Here is a 20,522-nt window from a genome sequence, read left to right as displayed (position 1 = left end):
GGTTCAGTACACAGTCTGCTCTCCACTTGTCGTTCAGGATTGTCTATCACAGCACTTGGTGCCTTTGGCTTTGAAGCAGTCTGCTGTTCATCGAGCAATAAGGGAGCTAGAGTCTCGACTACTGCACCCTCGGATGATCCAGAACAATGTCCAATTGAGAGTGACGAGTCTAAAGCTCCAGAATTCAGAGCTGGAGTAGATTCCTGTTCACCTGCAAGGTCAAATTCAACAGCCGAAGGTCCCTCCATCGAGGCTGCTGATAGTATTGAGGTGGAGGATGAAGTTGATCGATTCATCGAAATGGAATGACGTCAATCACGCCAACCTTCAGCACAAATAAATGACTGGAGAACTCAGCAGACAAAGATAGTAGGACGCTGTCATCCTAGAATATATATTTACACAGCACTGATGACCAACTTAAAACCGCTGTCGGTTGTTCACCCTAGTAGTAATCGTAGCACAAGTCTTGGCAGTCGAGCAACGCCTTGACGTTATCTCGAACGTGTACCAGCCACGTGACCTGCTCGTCCAGATGCACCAGCATTTCCTCTAGTTGCGGGATCGGCACCGAGATCCGTGCATACTCGACAATCTCCACCTTCTGGCCGCGGAAGGCACTGTCCAGAAATAAGGATTTAAAATGACAAATGTTAAATATCCCCACGAAAATATAGACAACACTCACCAAACGCAGCCGATGAACTCTTTCCTGGATGCACAGCCCTCGGGAATGTTCGTGATCGCCTTTTGTGTAGCCATTAGACTGAAAGCCTCGACCAACTTTTAGCAAGACAATATTTTTGAATCTAGTCAGACCGACTGCAAACGTATCAAGGCCATACAGTGACGTACCAATTCTCCACGGTGGATGGAAAAATCGACAATGACTTCAGACGGAAGAGTGGGCTTGAAGCTCTGCAGGACCACATGGGTTAGATATACACGCTCACAAGCATTCGTCTACTGCTTCAGACTGCGTACATGGTCAACATGGGAACAATATGGGAACCGACGACGGCTTGGCAGTCGTAAGACGTTGGCGGCGTTGCGCAGTTCTTGGCAGATGCGACCTAAGCTTTGGAAAGTGCGCTGTACAATCTCCACATACACCTCAACGTCGTCGTTGTTTGGCTGATCGTTCAATAGGTCGTTGCGCTGCACGTGCAAGAATTCCTTGAGGGCGGTGAGTCTGCCCACTTGACTCTGCAAGATGCCGTGGAATTCGAGGATCTGGTTCAGCACGCAATACTGCTGCAGTCTGTGGACGGATATTGACAGCAATACTATTAGAATCAGTGAAACAATCATGATTTAGTATTGCTAGTCGTACGTGCTGTTGATCGGTGTATTGCGCTGGGCCTTGGTTAGCTTGAGCTCCACCTTGGTGAATACCACAAGGTGACCCTGTCATTAGGAGACGGATGTCATAACGGACATCAATATCCACGCTAAATCAGTACATTTCCACACTAATCGTACTTCGACGCGAATGTCGGCCTTGATGGCGGGCGATACAGCACTGCGGTCGGAGCGAATGCGCCCCCAGATGAAGTCGATACGCTCCAGCTCTTGTGCGGCATAGTTAACGGCTGAGTTCACGTCCTTGAGGAGGTAGTAACGTGTCTCTCGTTTCTGCTTTGCCACATTGATTGGGATCAGCAGCGTACTAAAATAGAGTAAATAGATTTACCCACCCATGCACTGAGCTCTTCATCACCCTCTTGCTCTTGGAGCCTCTTAAGTGGCGCTTGTGTCAGGCTGCTAGACATCGCTGCTGCTTCTTCTCGTTGCTATCTCTGGTCAGCGCGAAGTCGGAATGGCACAACTCGTGATGCCCGTGCGTGCCTGTCCCCTTCAACGTGGACGACAGCAAGACAGTGGACAAGCCAGACAACGTGTACCGTAATGTACATAATGCCTTTATTGCGACACGCTGCTCTACATTTATTAGTTTTAAGAATTGATTAATCTACAGAGCTGAATTCTAATGATGGTTATTGCTCCTGCTAAAGGCAAATTATCTCATTTAACAGTGTAACATATTCTGATTTCGCTCTTCAGATACCAGAGATTTGAGTTTCTGTAATTCTCTGCACATGTTGCTGCTCACCTCCACAAGCTTGATGGTGTTGGACATTTTTTGCTGAGCTTGTCACAACAAAGCCTCGATCTGTTGAGAACTTCTTCATTAAAAGTGGTGGTGAAGATCCACGACAGCGAGCCTTCATCATCGGTCTTCCGCTTTAGACATTCGTGTTGCGCAAGTTGAAGCTGACTTTTGCCTAAAGATACTTTTTCGGAACGGTATTTATATCGCTTCAGGGATGGCTACGTTTTGGACGTAGCCAACAGCTCAGCAACTATAATACTTACAGTTGTAATACAGCAGTATGGCAAAGGGGGCGACGGAGATGGCTCTAGCCGTGGAGGAAGGCAAAATTCGAGATCAGTACAACGCGCTACGTACTAGTGACCACGGCGTCAGGTAAAATAAATTCCGCTTGGACGAGCCCATTTCTGATTGCCGTTTGCCAGTCTTGAAGCATTGGCACAGTCGCTCTATTTCTTACAGAATGCCGAGTTCACGCTCTTCGATGTCAAGGACGCCTTCCGATCATCAACCTGTGGGGTATTCAGTTTATACTGGTTCTTTTCGTACTCAGCATTGACGAAGCGTTATGACAGGTTCAAGTGAGCGCTTTCTTGCATACCGAGAGTTTCAAATCGCTTTGGGCAAGGTCGCTCGCATTAAGTATTATGGCAATTGCGGTGGAGACGACAAGTCATCGAAGCTGCACCTTCGTCCGACTGAGCTGGAGCTCGTGTGCTCGTTGGTAGATAAACTGGCGAATGAACGTCACCACAACCAGCTTGACACTCTGCGCTGTCAGATAACTCGATGCAGCGTCCTCGACACGCTCGAGCACAAGTTGCCTCTACTAGTGCAGAGCTTTCAACTGTATGGCGCGCAGAACCGTCTTCCAACAGACGTATCAGCGTCCATGCTGTCCACCATCACGTTGGACGGATTCGTCGACTTCCTCAATGCGTACATGGAGTATGAGGACTTCTTCTCCTTCAATGACCTCGCACAGGTGCGTTTCTACAGTACTGTACATATCCACGTTCGGGTGGCTAACTCCAATTTTCAGATGTGTAGTGAGGTTGTTTCTGGGTTTGATAGGAGCACCAAGGCCGAGGCGAAGAAACACACTGGGGCGTCGACTCACACTGCAAGTGAGATGAATTTTGCGCAATTTCTGGAGATGTTTTGCCGTGTAGCTTGTGCACTGCACCACAAACTATTGCTTGGAGAGGGAATACAACTTCGACGAGCTGTTGAGTCCTGTCGTCTCGAGTTCAGCCTCGAAGTTCTTTTCGATCACTTGAGTATCAAGCTTATTCCGAACGACGAATCCACGAACCTACAAGTTTCGACTGTAGCCTCTGGTATTAAGACTCTCGCAGCTCTTTCGTCCCAATCACCTCGCGATGACTGCGCTGCTATGATGTCGATAGTTCAGAAAATTCGCGATGTTGTTCGGCTTGAAGCTGCTGACTACGCTATATTTCCGAAACCCAGATATCGGGTAAAACGCGAAGGTAGTTTGGCAACGGTAGGCCAGCTATCAAGAAGACCGAGTGACATCCCAACACATCGAACATCGTCGGGACGAACTACGTCTGGTGTTCACTTAACTAATGCTCAACCCAAACACGATGAGAGGCCAAAATCGCTACCTCAAATAGCCATGATACGAGAGGTTGCCATGCCTCCTGCGCTCCCTTCAGACGCCATTCAACTGCTTGAGAGTGCTCTGAAATTCCAGAATATGGCCCAGTACAATGTACGTTATAATACTGTAGTCCCGGACATCAAATAGTATTGGAATTTGCCTCACCGTTGTTTTGGTTTAACGCAGATGGCGTTGAATACTCTTGATCTCTGTAAACAGTGTTATCAAGAACAGTTCCCTCCACCCAGTGACGATCAGGTTGACCCAATTTGGACTGAAGTTCATCTCTTTTTCACTCTTCAAGCGGCAAGTGTCTACGATAGTGCTCACCGAGATACACAAGCTTTGACGAAGTACTACGAGGCAATGAAGTTGGCTCGTCAATTACCGGTAGCACATCCAGGACGACTATTAGTCATGAGCTGCATCGGAGCCACACTGTTCTATGTTGGTGAACTCGCTTTGGCACAGCAATGCCACCAATTAGTTTTGGATGCTCGAAAAGCTACCAAGAGTAAATGTAGTACTGGAGTTGATCCTCTCAACCAGCTGAGCAAACGAGCGCCTGCGAAGGCAGACAACACCACAAACTGCGTCCTCGTGGACACAGCAACAGCCATGAACAACGTTGCGTGCTGTTTATCCCAGGATCAGAGTGACGTGGCCTCTAAATCCCTGGACAACGCGTATTTGCTGCTCAAGCACGCTAGACAGATTTATGTCGATGCTTTCGGGCCTGCACACCCTCGCGTCGAACTAATATCACGCAACTTGGATCGTGTTAGAGCGTGTCAGCATGGCGTCGTCAGCGATGTGGCTGGTGCGTTGGCGCGTGGGGAGTACGCGCATGTGATTCCTGGATCGAGGTTCCAGATTAAAGCATTTGAATTTGCCTCGAAATCGTCGAAGAGTAGTGGCAAAAGTGGCAAGTCAGGTGGCAAAAAGAAAAAGAAAGGTGCCAAGTAGCTTGGAAATGATAGCGAATCTTTTAACAGTATGAATTTAGGTGACAGATCGACAATTCTATCAGACAAGTTCTATCCGTCTGAGCCTACGTCCTAGCTACTCTTCGTCTTGGAAGGGGACGTGAGAGTCCAAACTAGCAGATCTCCTAGCGCCTTCTTCCAGTACTTATCCAACGCAAACCATGCGACACAAAAGTAGAGCACGCGAGCTTCCATCATCCGCTCTTTATTCGTAATGAAATGGTTTGCAACGTGCGCGACGAGGCCAATAACAGCGCTCGTTCCGACAATCTGCAGGATGAATCCAAACGCGCCCACAGTCAATTCCACCACGCGGTTCGTCCGACTGTAGTTTGTCAAGTAGCGCAACACCGTCCCACTGGCGTACAAATTGGCAGCGGAAACCGCAAGAAATCCGATCGGGTGGGCACTTGTGTTCATCTGCCACTCCATGACCAGCTTGGGGATTGTGACAGCCTTCAGCCAGCTGACACTCAGCCCCACGATCGCCTTCAGTAAAGGCATTGGAACACGAAGACCGTCGACTATGACCACAACGAAGAAGTAAAGGGGCACCACGAGTCTCACAGTATCTTCGAACTGCGGTGCGGCACCGAAGACCGGGCGAATGATGGTCGTTCCCAGCAAATTAGCAGCGATACAAGCGAATAGAGCTCGGCCGTGGCGAATCGCTTCCTTGCGAAGTGAAGGGGGTCGACGTGCTAGTTGCGGTGGAGTCACAAATTCTGTGAGTTGCGTTCGCACAGCCAAACAAACCCAAACGATGAACGAGCGTTTGAGTAGAATCTGCAGCTCCGGAGATTGCACGTAGAATGCGCTGGTTGTGAACTCGAACCAAACCGCGAGGAGGGCCACGATGATCACGAGCAAATTCGGCAAAAACGTGGAGCAGACGGATACCCAGAGAGAAGATGAGCCGATTGCATCATTATGCCTTCTTTGGGATCGCTTAGAGAGAGTCGCATCCTTGACGGCGGCACGGCGCTTGACCATTGTAACGGGGATGAAAGACTGAAGGTCGGAAGTTCGAGTCGGAACAGCAGTTGATACGATGCCACGTTGCATGAATCTGTTTCAACAGGTACATCGTGTTATGGAGGCTCTGTAGTAAGGAAAAATGCATTTGCGGAATTTCGCGTCATTTCAATATAAAATGTGGATAGAAAGTGTAAGAAGGATACTGTACCATTTTCACCCCGACAAAGAGCAACGCCTGCATTTGGGAGTACTGTCCTCTACCGGGAGTTATTAAAAGCAACGCTCCATGGTATTAACCGCATTTTTCAGGTTGACAATTACTTTATTTTACCTGGTCACGCACACGACAACATTTTCATTAGCAGCTGCAGTTCTACCACGTCACAGTTTTCTTCTTGATCGACTCGATTAGCTGTGCTGGCAACAGCTCGCGGCTGAAAAAGGAGAGCGTCCCGAACTCCTCCATCACCTGCTCGCCATACATGTATCTCACCCACTCCCACATACAGCCGCTAGCATTCGCTGAAGCGTTCAGCTTCTCGGACTCCTGTAGCGACAACGGCGGAGAGCCCTCGGTCGCCTCGGACAGCAGCACGAGGAACTCTGCAGACAGTTTGGTATCGCGCAAGTTCGGTAGAAGCCTCACGTACTCGTCAAACTCACGCAACGTGAAGCTATCGTCGATCTCTGGTTCGTTTCGGCCATAGTTGCGCTGTTTGTCGGGGAATTTGGAGCTCTTAAGATACGCAAAACGCTCACTCCCACTGGACCATTCGCAACCCTCCGACTCGAATCGCTCTGCGAACAGGTCGAACTGCTTCTTGAGCTCCTCATAAACAAGCGAGAACGGCAACTTCCACTCCCAGTCCTTCTTTAGATTTGGCCACTTACAGCCACTGCGAGTGGGGAAATCCATCAGATACGTGTACAGCGATTCGCGAGTGCTCCAGATAGCCAAAAAGGGGTTGCAAAGACCCAACCCACCATCGTTTAACGACCAGTGTAGCCAAGCCGCATGCATCGACGGACTCGGACCTTGACGGCCACGCATGATCTGCTCACGTAGGTCGCCTAAAGCATCGCCCTTCGTCTTCGGAAACACCAGTGTGTGAATGCGGCGAAGTGCTGATAAAGCGTCTTCCACGTGACTTAGACCGAATATGGGCGACGGGTTCCCAAAGTTACGGAGGAAGAAGAACATGTACTTATTGTACACGTTGATCCACCCGAACGTTGATGTAGCAGCGGCCAGTCGGTCAGCCATTTCGGTAGCAAATGCCTCCGTTTCGTCTTGACGGATGTGAACGGATCCGTTCGATCGCAACTCGAGAAGACCCCATCGGATTGGAGTCGCTGGTAGTGGGGCTGACGCTACCTCGGCTTCTGTCTTGTTGGATCCGGCGTATATCCGAATCGATCCACTCTTCTCTTCGTTGAATTTTAGCCCCACTTGCTGTGCGTATCGTTGCATCTCACTCCAAGCTTTCAACACCTTCGACTCGTCTGCGTCAAAGAAGCAAATGTCGTCATGTGACCGGTACAGGAAAATGCCCGACGAAACGAGCACCATGTAATCCATCACGAACAACTCCACCTCGGCGAGAAACATCGTCATCATTCGACTAACAGGCAAGCCTCGTTGCATGATTTTAGGCGTTGTGAAACCAGGGAAGAGTAGCGGGATATGAGTGTATCGTCGGAATACGTCGATCATGTCGTCGCGTACCCCCAAGAAGCCTAAGATCGCGAACACAGCTTCGTGTGCAACAGATGGGCCAAAGAACTCGAGATCCGTCATGACAGCCACCAAAGGTGATGGATCCTTGTCGTCGGGTGTTAGTGTTTGTTGGAGATGCGCCTCAACCAACACACGTCGAATAATATCCTGTTTGTTGCCCTTCGCTTCCTGCTCTTCTTCATCGTCAGACACTGAATCGTCTTCATCATATGGACTACGGCCACCGTCTTTCATGCTGCTTGGTAGAGCGAACAACTGAAATCGTCGTATCATATCGGCCCGGATAGACTCCACCGACGAAGTTCCACGCACGTGTGGCTTGTCACTCAGTGAATCCAGTAGATCTCGAAGCACTGCCTTCATTTCAATACTCCACTTGAGTCCATGTACTGGAAGAGCAGCAGTGTGATCGCCTCTTCTTGTAGCAGACAACGGAATCGTCCGTTCATACCACGTTGGATATCCACTCGAACACCGTGTTCAGGCCAGCGCCACTCGCTCACGTTGCTAAGTTCGATTGTCAGAACATGCGAAAGCTCCTTCATTATCTGCTTATTGCTCTGCGCATCAGTGAGCAAAACCACCACGTCGGGATTGAGAAAAGCTTTGTCCTTGAGCAATGCCGCTACACAGCTCGACACATCTTCTTCCGTGACAGGGGAGTCTCCACGTAGCATGCTGTCACCAAACTGACCCAAACGACTACGTGCGAGCTGCAACGCTTCCTGTTGGCGCTGCGTTTTGGCTTTGGAGAACTCCTCACGTTCCTGGAACACTTCGGTCTTCAGGAACTCCAACACGTCGTCTTCCGACACTCCGCTGCTCCGGAAGAAATACGACTCTAGACGCTGTTGCGTCTCCTCCCTCGACAGTTTTGCAAGTGGTTCCTTGTTGCCAATGTCGGTAGTGGATTCAGGTTCACTGTCTTGAGAACGTACCAGCTCGCCGTCCTCTTGATCGTGCTCCGTCTCCACGAGCGACTCCATGAGCAGCTCCCCCAACAATTTATTGTGTTGCCAGAGACTACGACGCTGACGAATTTCGCGTAGAATCTGCTGCTTACGCTGCTCGACCACCGTCTCCGTGCTCCAAGGGTCAGCAGCTGCGAACTCGACCAGCTCTCCGATGCTCTCAAGCCCGTCGTGTACATAGGTCTGCACGACCTGCAGGTCCTTCACGCCTTCATACAGACCGTCCAACTGCTCTCGAGACTGCTTAGCGCTCGTTTGGGCTGCAGGCTTGTGTCCGTCCAGCTTTGTTTTGGCAAGTAGCTCTGTGTAGTACGTCTCCAGCTTGCGTTCGTGCTTGGTGAGTTCCCCCAACTTGATCTGCGTCGACAGCTTGAGCAACTGGAAGTGCGCGTTTGCTGATTTCTTGGACGAAGCCATATCGGAACGAGGAGTAGCTTGATCACGAAATGGCAAAACGAAGAGTGAGCTTTAAAATATAGGATGGAAATACCATGGTGCATCCATATCTTCAGACCATCACTCATAAAAAAAAAGCTTTACAATGAACACTACATGTAAATTACAATGCTGTCAAACTGTGGATTATACAAAGAACTTTGGATATCCATGTGCGCTATATTCTCTGGGGAGTTTCCCCCTCATTTATGATGTCGATCTAAAAGTCTCCACCAAATTCGCCACCACCGCCTCCATCGCCGCCCATGTCACCTAGGGCTTCACCGATTAGAAGACCACCCAGTAGACCTCCCGCAGCACCCATAGCCACAGCACCGCCCGTGCCCATCCCACGACGTCCGCCTCGACCATAGTCGTCTCGATAGCCGCCAGGTCCGTAGCCCGGCTGAACGTATGTAGGTTGAGCGTAGCCTCCTTGGGCATACACTGGCTGCTCGTAACTGCCTGGTGCGTAGCCTTGCTGGGGGTAGCCACCTTGGGCGTACACGGGTTGCTGGGGGTACGCCATACCAGCTTCAGGTCGGTAAGCACCTTGCTGCTGCGTGCGACGCTTGCGAATGGCCATCAGGGCGCTAGCACCGATCAGTCCACCGACGGCGAAGACGCCGAGACCGATCCAGATCCAGTACGACGGGCGCTCGTTCTTTTTGAGCTGGCACGTGCATTCGTAAGTGTTGTCCGAGGAGCAGACATCGCTGGCTGGGCAGCAGCATGCGCGTCGGTTGCTAGATCGGTCCAGCCACGAGTTACAAAATTTCCCAGCGGCTCCGTTGTAGGCCTTGGAGCAGTCGCCACCGTCACGGCAAATTTCGCATTGGCTCTTGGAGCTCGACGAGGAGGATGAAGAGTTCGTTGTCGAGTTCGTGAAAATGGAGGTGGACGTTGAGCCGCTGGACGATTGGGAGGAGGCTACCGTCGCCAGCAGCGCTAGCAGTACTAAGCTGCGCAAGACGCCGCGATGCATTTTCACTGTGCGCGGTAGCTCTTGAAATGAAAGGGAAAACGATGTTCAGTCGGTAACAGCCGCTACGCGAACTCCGTTTGGCAAAGTCTGTTTGACTAGGTATTTGTACAGTATTTATAAGTGGAGTTCTGTCAACATGTAGCGCATTACCGCCGGTAATATGTGCCAGCAAAAGTGGATACAACTGCTTCTAAAATCCAGCGATCACTTGTTGAGACATCATGTCTTGACGGCAGAGCCTGTCGACGAGACTCGAGGGTCAAGTTGCCGAACAGCGAATCCCATTAATTCCGATTGTAGGTACAAATTGTACCGTACTGTACAATATGGCAATTGCTTGGGGGAGGCGCGTGGTGACGGGGATAGTGGGGATCCCGACGGCGCTATGGTTGCTGAGCTCCGACATGGGCATGCTGATGCTCGCCACGACGCTGTGCTGCTTGTCGCTCGTTGAATTCACCTCCTCCATCTGCCCGCAGATCGTGCCGCATTCAAAATCAGCGACGGAAAAGCTGGCGCAAAACGTGCTGGTGGTGGCGTCGGGTGCTGTACTGTGCGTGGGTGCGTGGACTGGCGTCAAGATCGTCCATGGTGGGAAGGTTGTAGCTGCTGCAGCTGGAATGGAGGCTATGATTCTAACGGCTTAATGCTGCCGCAGACGCCTTGAGCCTCGGATTAACGTTAGCGATCTTCTCTTTCCATATTGCTATCACAAAGAAGATGGATCAAACAGGTACTGTGACGAATGGTTCTGTTCGCTTTAATGGATTGACACTGATGAGTTTTAAATTGCAATAGCACTGACCAAGTTGCTGCTGGATCTGTTTGCGCTGGTTTACATCGTGAACGGCTTCAGTCACGCAATTTTACTGCGATACAGCTCGAGCAAGTTTGGACTTGGATTACAGATCCTCGGACTTTGCTGCGCCTGGGTATGCGACAGCGGTGCACTCGTTGCGGGGTCATTTATGGGCGACGCTAAACTGGCGCCGGTTGTTAGTCCTGGCAAGACACTTGTCGGCGCGATTGCTGGCGTCGTTTCCAGCGTTGCCACAGTGCTGGTCATGTTTGCACTCCCAAACTTTTCTAATGTGTTGCCCTGGACACACGATTTGCTGCCTCCGCTCGATGTCGTGCCTGTCACTCACCAACTAGTGCTCGGCACAGTTATTGGCGTCTTGTGCATCGTGGGAGACCTGGTTGAGTCATACGTGAAGCGTGTTGCCGGTGTAAAAGACTCGGGAGCTTTCTTTCCTGGCCATGGCGGCTGCCTTGATCGCATGGACAGCTTTCTCTTTGTTGCGCCGTGTCTGTACTTCTATAGTCAGTTTGCGCTGCCAAACTAAGTCGACCAAGCGTCACATCAATAGAAAATTGAAGCTTACAAGTACACTGCAATTTGCAATTTACATTGTGGCGTCGACAGCCTCCTCCACGATCGACTCGATCGCTTTCTGCTTCTTGTTCCTACCTCTCTTTTTAATCTCCGGCTTCAAAGGTTCAATAGCCGGAAGATTCTTCGCAGCCTCCACCGCTGCAACTTGCGTAGGGTCATTGATGTCAATTGTTTCCACTCTCTTTGTCTTCGAATTCTTCCGCAGGAACTTCTGACGGTCTTTTCTTGATCCGCCTAGCTTGCTCGAGTACTGGCGGATGCGGTCCCTGAAAACAAACAGCAATCGCAATTATTAGAGTCGGTAATACCAATAAAACATGCGATGTATCAAACAAGTAGGAGCTTTGGGTACACGTACGTTATGACACCCGAGTCCGACTCGCTGAGCTTGAAGGACGTCCTGCGCATAGCCATGCTGAGCTCAGTAACCTTCCCGTCACCGATGCCGTGCAGCGCGTCCAGCTTTGCGGCAGCCACTGCCTGTTGGCGGGCGATATCATCGTACACGCATTTCTCCTTCTCTTTAGTACGCCAGTAGTAGATGCCCACGCATACGAGCAGCAGGATGGACAGGTTCGATCCGAAGGCGGACTAAGAGGAAAGCAGCAAACAAATGAGTTACATCGAGTAGTCAATAAAGCAGTGAAACACGTCTACGCACCTTCACCATGCCCTTGGCGATCACGCCGAACATGAATAGGAGCAGCAGATACTGCGTGCGGAGCTCCATGATGCCGTGCGCCCTCCCCCACGTCCGTTCTTGCACTGTTGTAGTTGATCGTACTTTAAAAAATATGTGTGGGTCACACATACCGGTTTATTAAAATATACTTTTTTAGCTTGTTTCTAATTTAAATTCTTTTTTGTAGTATTGCTTTTAGATAAATGGTAATCTTGTGCTTAAATGTTTTAAAAGAGAACATGCATTACTGTACAACTTTTCGTATTTGTACCTGATGTACCTTAAGCACTTCATAGCGCAGGACATTTTACCAGTAAGTGGCAAGAACTATCAGATTTCGGTCCGTGGAGCTCACTATGCCAGCACCTCATTTAACTATAGTACGTAACGCAAGGCAAGCCTTGCGAGCAGCTTTTAACTAACAGAACCAGCAAGAAAATTCCAACCCGTGCATTACTAATTTAAAAGCTCTTGATAATCTATACCAGGAAACTGCGCCTTATATACATACATTTCTTGACGGAGATCACTGGCGCTAAAGGTTTCGGATACTCCATTTCGATCGGCTAGTCCAATCACGGCTCATCGAAACCCAAAAACTCCCACACGAGGTGCATTACATTCTCGTCTAACGGCTCACCCAACGAGAACCGCTCGAACACACGTAGTACCGCCAGACGCTCAAACAGGTAGTTCTCGTGCCATGTAGCGCAGTCACCTGTGAACTCGAAGTCACCGAGCTCCGGAGGGAACTCATTGCCGTACTCGATCGCCAGGTGCTCCAGATGTACGTTGTACTGAAGAGCCTCCAACAGAGCTCGCGTACCGATAGCGTCAATGTCGTTGAAGAGCAAGCTTAGGTCTGTAAGCCAGGAGCCCATCGGATACTGGCTGTCACTGATCAGCAGCATGGCAAGATCGAACGCACCACGGAAACCAAGCATGTTGGAGTCCAGATTGAGACTCCGGATACGACAGCGGCCCTTCTTGTACGCCTCCAGCAAAGGAGTGATGTCCGTGAGCTGACAGTCGGACAGGTTTAACGAGGTTAAATAGGGCGAGAAATAGATAATCCGGTGCAAGATCTCGGTGGCCGGAATGCCGAACTGATCCGGGTTGCCGATCCGGTTCTCGCTCAAGTTGATGTCCTCCAGACGATCACTGATGCCCGTCATCTGGAAGAAGAGCGTAATCAGCGGCACCACCATGCCCTCGGCGTCCGATGCCTCGATCATGTTCCAGAACGAGACTGAGCGCATTAGCGTCGCTGGCGAGCATATCCTTGGCGACATGCCGATCTCGGTCATTTCAATAGCACTCTGGCGTGGCACCCATCCGAGTCCGAAGCCAGGAACGACAACACACAGCCACTTGCGCAAGATGCAAAATACTTCTAGCAGCTCTTTCTCGACGAGCAAGTCGCTGTACACTTCGTGCTGCGAAAGCTTGGACGTCGGCAGCGGACGCACAGTGGTGCCCTTCTTGATGAGAGCGAACACGCGACGGTGCGGGATGCCCTTCAGCAGTGCACGTTTGACGTCCTCGCGCAGAATCTTGTCACGGTTGCTCTTGCTGTACCGCTGCAGGGCAGCGGCGTATTCCGGGATCAGCAGAATCAGCGCTGGGTGGCCACCGGCCATGATGCCTTCCACGATACGGATGTCCTTCATTCGCATCATGTTGCGCGACAAGTCAAGCTTTTCAATTCGGGCAGTTGAGTTCGGGTGGAACAGGCCGTATACAAGCCAGCCCCAGCACAAGTGCAGATCTTCCTCCTTAACTTGTGCTGGGTCCATCAGCTCTTGCAGATCGATGTTCTGCAAGGTATTTGAGTAATGCATCGCTGAGCCGATGCTGGCGAAGAACGTGTTGTCCATGGGGCACTCGCGAATGGCGATCTCCTTCATTAAGCCACGCTGCTCCTCGGGAAGCTCGGCAGCCATCGAATTGTACTTGATCACCGGGTGTACAGCGAAGATCGCAGTGCAGAAGCGACGGAAGGCAACGCGGTGCTGGTGGATGAAGTTGGCGTCCAGCGCGTCGATGAGGTGGATTTGTCGGACGTGCGCCATCTTGTCGCGGATGAGGCGCGTGAGCGAGTTGAGCTGGATTTCGTTCATGTGGAAGTGGCGCAAGGTGAGGAACTCGATGACCTTGCCCACCTGCGTGCCCTGGTACACATAGCGGCGCACTTCCTGCTCCTGAATAATGCGAAGCAGGTGCTTGAGGTCCACGAAGTCGTGTGCGAGCTCGAAGCTGAGGCCATGGTGCTCTCCGCGGTGGTATTCGCAACGCACAAAGTAGTCCACATCGCAGGAGCAGAACGGGAGCGCCTCGGGCTCACTTTCCGTCTCCGAGTAAGTTCCCGTAGAGTCATGATATTTGCGCCCCGAGCCAACTGGGGGAGAGGTCGAGGAGGATCCATAGTAGGCCATTTTGGCGCCAACCATGTCAAGGCGAGGATGCTGCTGCTGTGGCGAGTGATACGATGCTGTCTGATGTAAATAAGACTGCATCCAGCGGCGGATGCGGCTGTATGGCTACAGCGCGAACGTGAGGGTAGGAATCAAAGTGACCACCGAGAGAAGGTCGCCACCAGGCCACCTTGCGCGTATCTGTTCGCAACGTGCGTGTGCGTGCAGCAAACGATTGAAGCTCGTTGCCTTCACGTGCGGCTTTTTTGTGGTCTGTGTTTTGATTGGCAGACAACGTTGGTTCGAATTGTAGCACCGTGTACTTGATGTCATTGGGTTTGGATATTGAGGAGCGTGATGTCGTTAGAGATCAGCATTGCAATACGTGGCTTTAGGCGCATTACACTTCAGGAAATGCACTCCCACTAGGCGAATGCCATTGCGTTTGTGCCTGTCGTTCGCCGCCCCTGCACCTATTAACCTGCCGCCCCGTGTTCAATAACCGCGGCAATATCGTACTGCCAGGGTGGTGGCTTGGGTGACTGGCTGCCAGCCACCCAAGCCACCACCGAAATATCGACCAGGTACATGTATTAATAAAATACTACAGTAGTACAGTAGAAAGCTTTGTTGTGATACACTGCCATTTGACGTTGCTTAAAAAAGTTGATGCAGCTTTGAACCAATTCGGTGTATTTCGGTTTTGTCGCTTCTTGTGCGTGTTTTTTGCACATCGGATTCCACCGACATATCGTTTCGTCACCTTCATCCCGGATACGATATCCGGCGACTCGTATCGTGTTGGGTCTAGGAGAGGATATTGTCGCGGTCTCCTTCTCTTGTCGGGGTCGTGTATCTTGTGAAAGCCGACGTAGGAACTTCGACATATTAGATGTGTAAAATATACTTGTTTCTTATTTGTTTTTCTTGAGCACTTCTCGTAAAAGAAGGAAATTCACGACTGAGGGTTCTCTCACCAGCTCTCTAACTTGCCAAAGTACCTCCTATGTGACGGGGTCACACAGCACCTTGCGCTAGAGGAAGTTATCTTCCGAGAGTATACAAACTCTCAGTGAACGGCAGTTCACAGGTCCCCTCTTTAATTACCGTATTCCTTATGTGATTGGCGACAGTCAAATTCTTGAGGTGGTCCAGCCTTTCTGCCAGCATAAAAGATACCTGCATAGAAAAAACTATATGACATGCTCAAAAATATATTGGTCGCCAAGCACATAAAGCGCGACGACACGAAATTTAAATCAATTTGATTGGCTGCTGGATTTGTCGCTAATGACCGAGCGTCGCCAATCACATAAGGAATACGGTAAAGAGAGCGAAGTGACCTAAATAAGGTAGATTGTAAACTGAGTATATTTATAGGTAGGTTAAGTTTGAGGTTAATACAAACTATCAGTTACCTATAGAAATGCAATGTCATTTAGCCAATGGTTGGTTTTGAATGACCTTGGTACCTTGTACCAAATATCCCGGAGTATGACATGTCATACTCCTGAAGTGTGAAGTGTCACACTTCATGTAACCAGGGTACACTTAGTGCTACGTACCCCGTTACATCCTCCCCCACTTAGGTTCGGTTTACCGACCAATCAGAATGAAGAGATGTTCGTCACAAACTCTCATTCTCAAAGTCGAAAACCATCGACTCGGCCGCGCGAGCGCGGCGGAGGCTCACTTTACAGTTAGAGCCTCGAGCAGCAACCTGTGCGCTCTTCGTCAAGGTCTCCACTTCGACCGTTAACATGCCTCGTGGCACTGCTAAGAGCGGTGCTAGGACACGCTCCAAGGCTGCAGCAGGTAAGGCGCAGGCCAAGAGCACTAAGCCTCACGGCAAAGGCTCTGCACTTAAGGAGGCTACTCAGGTGGCCTCCGAGGCGATCGGATCCTCGGGTGACGCGGCTGCGGACAAGCGCGCAAGCAGGCGCCGCAGTCCGTCGCCCTCGTCTTCAGACAATCGTCCGAACCCTCGGTTCGTAGAACGTGAGTTCAACTCGGGCAGTGAGGACGATGCCGAGTCCGAGAGCACTCATGATGCTCCTGCGGGCTCTGTGGGAGGGCACAGCCCAGTGCCCAGTGAGCACAAAGAAGACAGCGTGCAGTCGTCCGCTAGTGATCACGGTGATCACAGTCCCAGGACCTCTGTGCGCTCTGAGAGTCCGGCCGTTAAGGCTAAGGGCACTCCCAAAGCCGGTGGCGATGAGGAAGGGAGTCCTCGCAAACGTCTCTCGCTTGCCGAGGGTCTTGCGCGCGCTAAGGCCTCTAAAGCCGAAGGCGCCAAGCCCTCAAAGAAGCGTACCGCCTCTAAGTCTCCACTCCGCGAGGAGAAGGAGACTCGACGCTCCTATCAGAGTCTCTTCGGCTCCTCGGATGAAGAGGAGGAGAAGGAAGAAGAGGAAGAGGAGGGTGCCATTGTTGAGCCCCGGGAGGTCTCGAATGACCTCGACCAGCAGCAGGAGGATTTCCAAGCTGCCCAGCGTGTGCGTGGGGGTTCGGTGGCGGCACCCGTCAGCCAGGGAGCTGCCATCAACTCAAGAGGGTATTGGCCTCCCGAGGAGAGCTCTGGGGCTGACCTCTTCTTAGAGCTTCTCGTCGCTCCTCGTGGCCTTGTGGGCGGCCACACTTCTAGGGGCATCTATGAACGAGCCCTTGTTCAGAAAGAACAGTTGTTCGTCGACAACGTGGAGGCTGCTCGGTGTGTGCTTCTCGCGCCACACCGCATTCCCCTTAAGGACTTCACGACTTGTCGTAAGAAGCCCGAGACCCGGGGTGGTCTCTATCCTGTTTGGGGATACCCCTGGGTTATGCCCGAGAACTGTCCCACATGGAGTTCTTGTGAGGACATGTTCTGGGCGTGGGTGGAGACTCTCAAGTACTCGCCCACGGAGTTATGGGAACTCCATGAAGATCAGCAGCTGTCCCACATCCTGGACCAGCGTGATCTTCGTGTGAGGTTTGCCCACTTGATCAGCAAGCGTATGCTGCCAAGGGACATCCTGAAGCGCGCGGCTTCTAGCGCTCACGATGAGCGCGGGTACGGTATGTATTCATCATCCGTACCCCGTTCGGGCAAGAAGCCCCGGACTACTTATGAAGCTGCCGCCGCTTCTGTTCCCAGATTGCGACAGCCTTCGGGCAGTCAATCAGGAGCCGTTCAATCGGCTCCCACGAGTTCTCGGAGTGGGCATAACCCCTCCACTTCACGAGGAGCTGTCGCTTCCCGCGACACCGTTGCTCCTGGGGGATCCGCTCCACGTGGAAGTGGACTTCTCCATTCCGGTCAAGCAGGGGCGGAGGTGCCCTCGTACGAGTACGAGTACTCGGCGCCTCCCGAGAGCCACTCTCGTTCGAGTGCTCCGACTGCGGGTCCGACACGGGACCCTGAGGTTGACCGCCTCCGTCAACGTCTCCTCGTGCTTGAGATTGCACTTGGCCTTGGGACTGGCGGTAATGCTGCCGCCCAGGCCGGGAATCAGGGCGAGCTCGCTCGTCTTGCGGGTCGCCTGGACCTGGTGGAGCGAGAGGTCGCGAGCCTGCACCTGCGAGTGGACCGCCGGGCCTCTTCGTCCGATCTGGACGAGGCCTTTCGCATGATCCGACGGATCGAGGCTTTGTTGCCACGTCCGGAGCCGCCTGCGGCACACTCCCAGACGTACGCGTATGGTGCGTACCCGGCGTACTCAGCGTACTCGGCGTATGGCGCCGGGGTCCGTTCGTATGGAGCCCCTCCGGCGTACGGTCTTGACCGCAGCCTTGCCGTCCCGACCGAGGCTTGGGTGCCTGCTCCGACGCCCTCGTCGACGACTGTGACCGGCCCTCGCTTCGAGGAGCTGGGTCAAGGGGGGTCTGCGAGTCAGCAACCCCCTGCGGGTCAAAGTACCGCTTAAGACGTCCGACATAGAACGTCGGGTGCGTCGTCATTGACTTTGGAAGGTCGATGGTGTACGACGCACCATGTCTGGCCAGGACTGCAAAAGGTCCGATGAAGCGGTGCTTCAGCTTGTTGCTGCCGACAGAGCTAACAGTGTCTAGAGGTAGGTTCCTCGTGTCTAGTAACACTAAGTCACCAATCTCAAATATACTTAAGTTTCCTCTTCCTTGTTTGTCCGAGTACTCCTTTTGTTTATCTTGGGCCGCTGCCATGGCATCGCGGACCCTGCTGACAATGTTCAGCTTGGTATCCATAAAGGATTCCACCTGTTTCCGCAGCGAAACTGGCCTCACATCCGAGACCTGGGAGGAAAGGGCTTTCCGAGCCTCTCCCCCACTTAGAATAGAGGAGTCAGTGTTTCCTCGAAGAGTGAGAGGCACTCTGGTGTGGCGGAAGCCGTTCAAGTAGAACGGCGTGAGCCCCGTGGACGCGTGCACCGCGTTGTTGAGCGCAAACTCAACAACTGGAAGCTGCGTCGACCACGTACGTGGCGCTGCCGCGCACACACTGCGCAGAGTGTCCTCGAGCACTCGATTGACGCGCTCTGTTTGGCCGTCTGTCTGCGGATGATCCGCAGTGGACATCTGCAGACGAGTTCCCAGTAAAGGGAACAGCGTTTTCCAAAACGCAGCAGTGAACCGCGGGTCTCGGTCCGAGACAATCGTCTCCGGGAGACCGTGATAGCGGAACACGCCATCGACGAACGGCCTTGCGGTTTGTTCGCCCGTCACAGTGACGGGAACTGGAGCAAGATGTACCATCTTGCTCAGCCGACACACGAAAACCAAAATTCCGGTGTTGCCGTGTCCGTCGGCGGGAAGCCCAAAGATGAAGTCAAGACTCATCGACTTCCAACAATCAGCCGGTACGGGCAGGCTCTGTAGTGGAGCCGAAGAGTGCCCTGCGGGTTTAACCCGCTGACATGTTTCACATGTCTTGACGTACCGGGCGACCCACTTGTACATGTGGGTCCACCAGAAGGACTGAGAGACCGACAGAAAGGTCTTCTCGCGGCCCAAGTGGCCGCTGGAGGGCGCGTCATGCGCCTCCGCGAGGATGTCGAACTTCAGATCCTCGTCGTTGGGTACGACCACCCGTGGAGGATCAGTGGGCTCCACCCGATAATAGAGGAGGCCCTCCTTCAACTCATATCGGTGGAGCCGTGAGCGCTGTCGCGACGAGAGCCAGTCGGACTTCGCGCTCGTTCCGGCCTTAAGGAACTTGACGATAGGCGCGACAGCCTCATCGTCCCGATACGCCATGCGTATCCGATCATATAGATCCGTTGTCACCCGCGTGATGTGGGCCAACTCATAGTCGGGACGCCTAGAGAGGGCGTCCGCAAGCACGTTGAGCTTGCCCGGCTTGTACTCGACGCGGAAGTTATATTCCGCGAAGAAGGACAGCCACCTCGCCATCCGTTGGGAGAGGTGAGGCGAGTTAGTCGCCGTCCTCAAGGACGCGTGGTCTGTGTAGATCACAAAGGGCGTAGAGCCCAGAAGGTGAACACGGAACTTCACAAGGGCATATTTCATTGCCAGGAGCTCCTTGTCATGGACAGGGTAGTTCCGCTCGGCGGCTTTGAGCTGCCTGGACTGGAATGAGATGACTTGTTCCTGTCCAGCCGTGTCGTCCTGCAGCAATGCACACCCGATGGCGTAATCGGAGGCATCGCAGACGACGCTAAACGGCTTCGTCTCGTCCGGCAGAGCCAGGACAGGGGCCTCTTGGAGACTGGCCTTGATGCTGTCAAAAGCATCCTGGTGCTCTTGCTCCCAGCGCCAGTCGACGTCCTTCTGAAGGAGGCTCGACAAGGGCTTAGCGAAGCCCGCGTACCCAGCGCTGTACTTGTGAAGGTAGTTGGCCAAACCCAACCACTTTCGAAGATCCTTCTGGGATCGGGGCGTCGGCCATGCTGCTATGGCCTTGACCTTGTCTGGGTCAGCCCGAACGCCCACGTTGCTTACGAAGCAACCGAGAACTTTGATCTCTGGTGACGCGAAAACGCACTTGTCGATGTTGGCGTAGAGCTTGTTCGCTCGCATCACGTCCAACACTCGACGGAGGTGTCCTAGATGCACCTCCATGGCCGTCTTGCCTCCCTCGGCACGGCTATGGACGAAAATGTCGTCGAAGTACGTCTGTACGAAGGTACGCAAAGGGCGGAACAATTGCGTCACCAGGCGATTGAACGTCGCCGGGGCGTTAGACAAGCCCTGCGGCATGACGAGCCCACTCCCAAAGCATGCCG

At 52.4% G+C, this 20,522-nt stretch overlaps 8 protein-coding genes across 8 annotated transcripts; 2 read left to right on the top strand and 6 right to left on the bottom strand.

The window, feature by feature from the left end:
- Window positions 1–445: 445 nt before the first annotated feature.
- PITG_10002 (uncharacterized protein) lies at window positions 446–1,772 on the bottom strand (the record flags this gene model as incomplete). The annotated part of the gene is made up of 7 exons (XM_002902492.1): window positions 446–620; window positions 689–783; window positions 856–918; window positions 985–1,261; window positions 1,334–1,407; window positions 1,483–1,638; window positions 1,698–1,772. The coding sequence occupies 7 exons, from the start codon at window positions 1,770–1,772 to the stop codon at window positions 446–448; spliced, it is 915 nt and encodes a 304-aa protein (XP_002902538.1).
- A 1,233-nt stretch (window positions 1,773–3,005) lies between these two features.
- Window positions 3,006–4,706, top strand: PITG_10001 (uncharacterized protein; the record flags this gene model as incomplete). Its single annotated transcript, XM_002902491.1, has 7 exons — window positions 3,006–3,098; window positions 3,156–3,167; window positions 3,246–3,434; window positions 3,528–3,645; window positions 3,766–3,851; window positions 3,927–4,254; window positions 4,318–4,706. The coding sequence occupies 7 exons, from the start codon at window positions 3,006–3,008 to the stop codon at window positions 4,704–4,706; spliced, it is 1,215 nt and encodes a 404-aa protein (XP_002902537.1).
- A 92-nt stretch (window positions 4,707–4,798) lies between these two features.
- On the bottom strand, window positions 4,799–5,719 carry PITG_10000 (uncharacterized protein; the record flags this gene model as incomplete). Its single annotated transcript, XM_002902490.1, has 1 exon — window positions 4,799–5,719. One exon carries the CDS (start codon window positions 5,717–5,719, stop codon window positions 4,799–4,801), a length of 921 nt encoding a protein of 306 aa, XP_002902536.1.
- Window positions 5,720–6,077: 358 nt separating this feature from the next.
- Window positions 6,078–8,861, bottom strand: PITG_09999 (uncharacterized protein; the record flags this gene model as incomplete). Its single annotated transcript, XM_002902489.1, has 3 exons — window positions 6,078–6,216; window positions 6,265–7,767; window positions 7,833–8,861. The coding sequence occupies 3 exons, from the start codon at window positions 8,828–8,830 to the stop codon at window positions 6,078–6,080; spliced, it is 2,640 nt and encodes an 879-aa protein (XP_002902535.1).
- A 147-nt stretch (window positions 8,862–9,008) lies between these two features.
- PITG_09998 (uncharacterized protein) lies at window positions 9,009–9,870 on the bottom strand (the record flags this gene model as incomplete). The annotated part of the gene is made up of 1 exon (XM_002902488.1): window positions 9,009–9,870. The coding sequence occupies one exon, from the start codon at window positions 9,831–9,833 to the stop codon at window positions 9,069–9,071; it is 765 nt and encodes a 254-aa protein (XP_002902534.1).
- A 181-nt stretch (window positions 9,871–10,051) lies between these two features.
- On the top strand, window positions 10,052–11,179 carry PITG_09997 (phosphatidate cytidylyltransferase, putative; the record flags this gene model as incomplete). Its single annotated transcript, XM_002902487.1, has 3 exons — window positions 10,052–10,424; window positions 10,492–10,566; window positions 10,632–11,179. The coding sequence occupies 3 exons, from the start codon at window positions 10,160–10,162 to the stop codon at window positions 11,177–11,179; spliced, it is 888 nt and encodes a 295-aa protein (XP_002902533.1).
- Window positions 11,180–11,239: 60 nt separating this feature from the next.
- Window positions 11,240–11,959, bottom strand: PITG_09996 (uncharacterized protein; the record flags this gene model as incomplete). The annotated part of the gene is made up of 4 exons (XM_002902486.1): window positions 11,240–11,287; window positions 11,375–11,495; window positions 11,588–11,820; window positions 11,891–11,959. 4 exons carry the CDS (start codon window positions 11,957–11,959, stop codon window positions 11,240–11,242), a joined length of 471 nt encoding a protein of 156 aa, XP_002902532.1.
- A 527-nt stretch (window positions 11,960–12,486) lies between these two features.
- Window positions 12,487–14,469, bottom strand: PITG_09995 (uncharacterized protein; the record flags this gene model as incomplete). The annotated part of the gene is made up of 1 exon (XM_002902485.1): window positions 12,487–14,469. One exon carries the CDS (start codon window positions 14,359–14,361, stop codon window positions 12,487–12,489), a length of 1,875 nt encoding a protein of 624 aa, XP_002902531.1.
- Between the last annotated feature and the right edge of the window lie 6,053 nt (window positions 14,470–20,522).

The sequence above is a fragment of the Phytophthora infestans genome, genomic scaffold (assembly GCF_000142945.1).
Source record: "Phytophthora infestans T30-4 supercont1.17 genomic scaffold, whole genome shotgun sequence".
Taxonomy (NCBI): Eukaryota; Oomycota; class Peronosporomycetes; order Peronosporales; family Peronosporaceae; genus Phytophthora; species Phytophthora infestans.
Note: the sequence above shows the minus strand (reverse complement) of the source record. Positions and strands in the feature narration are given on the sequence as shown.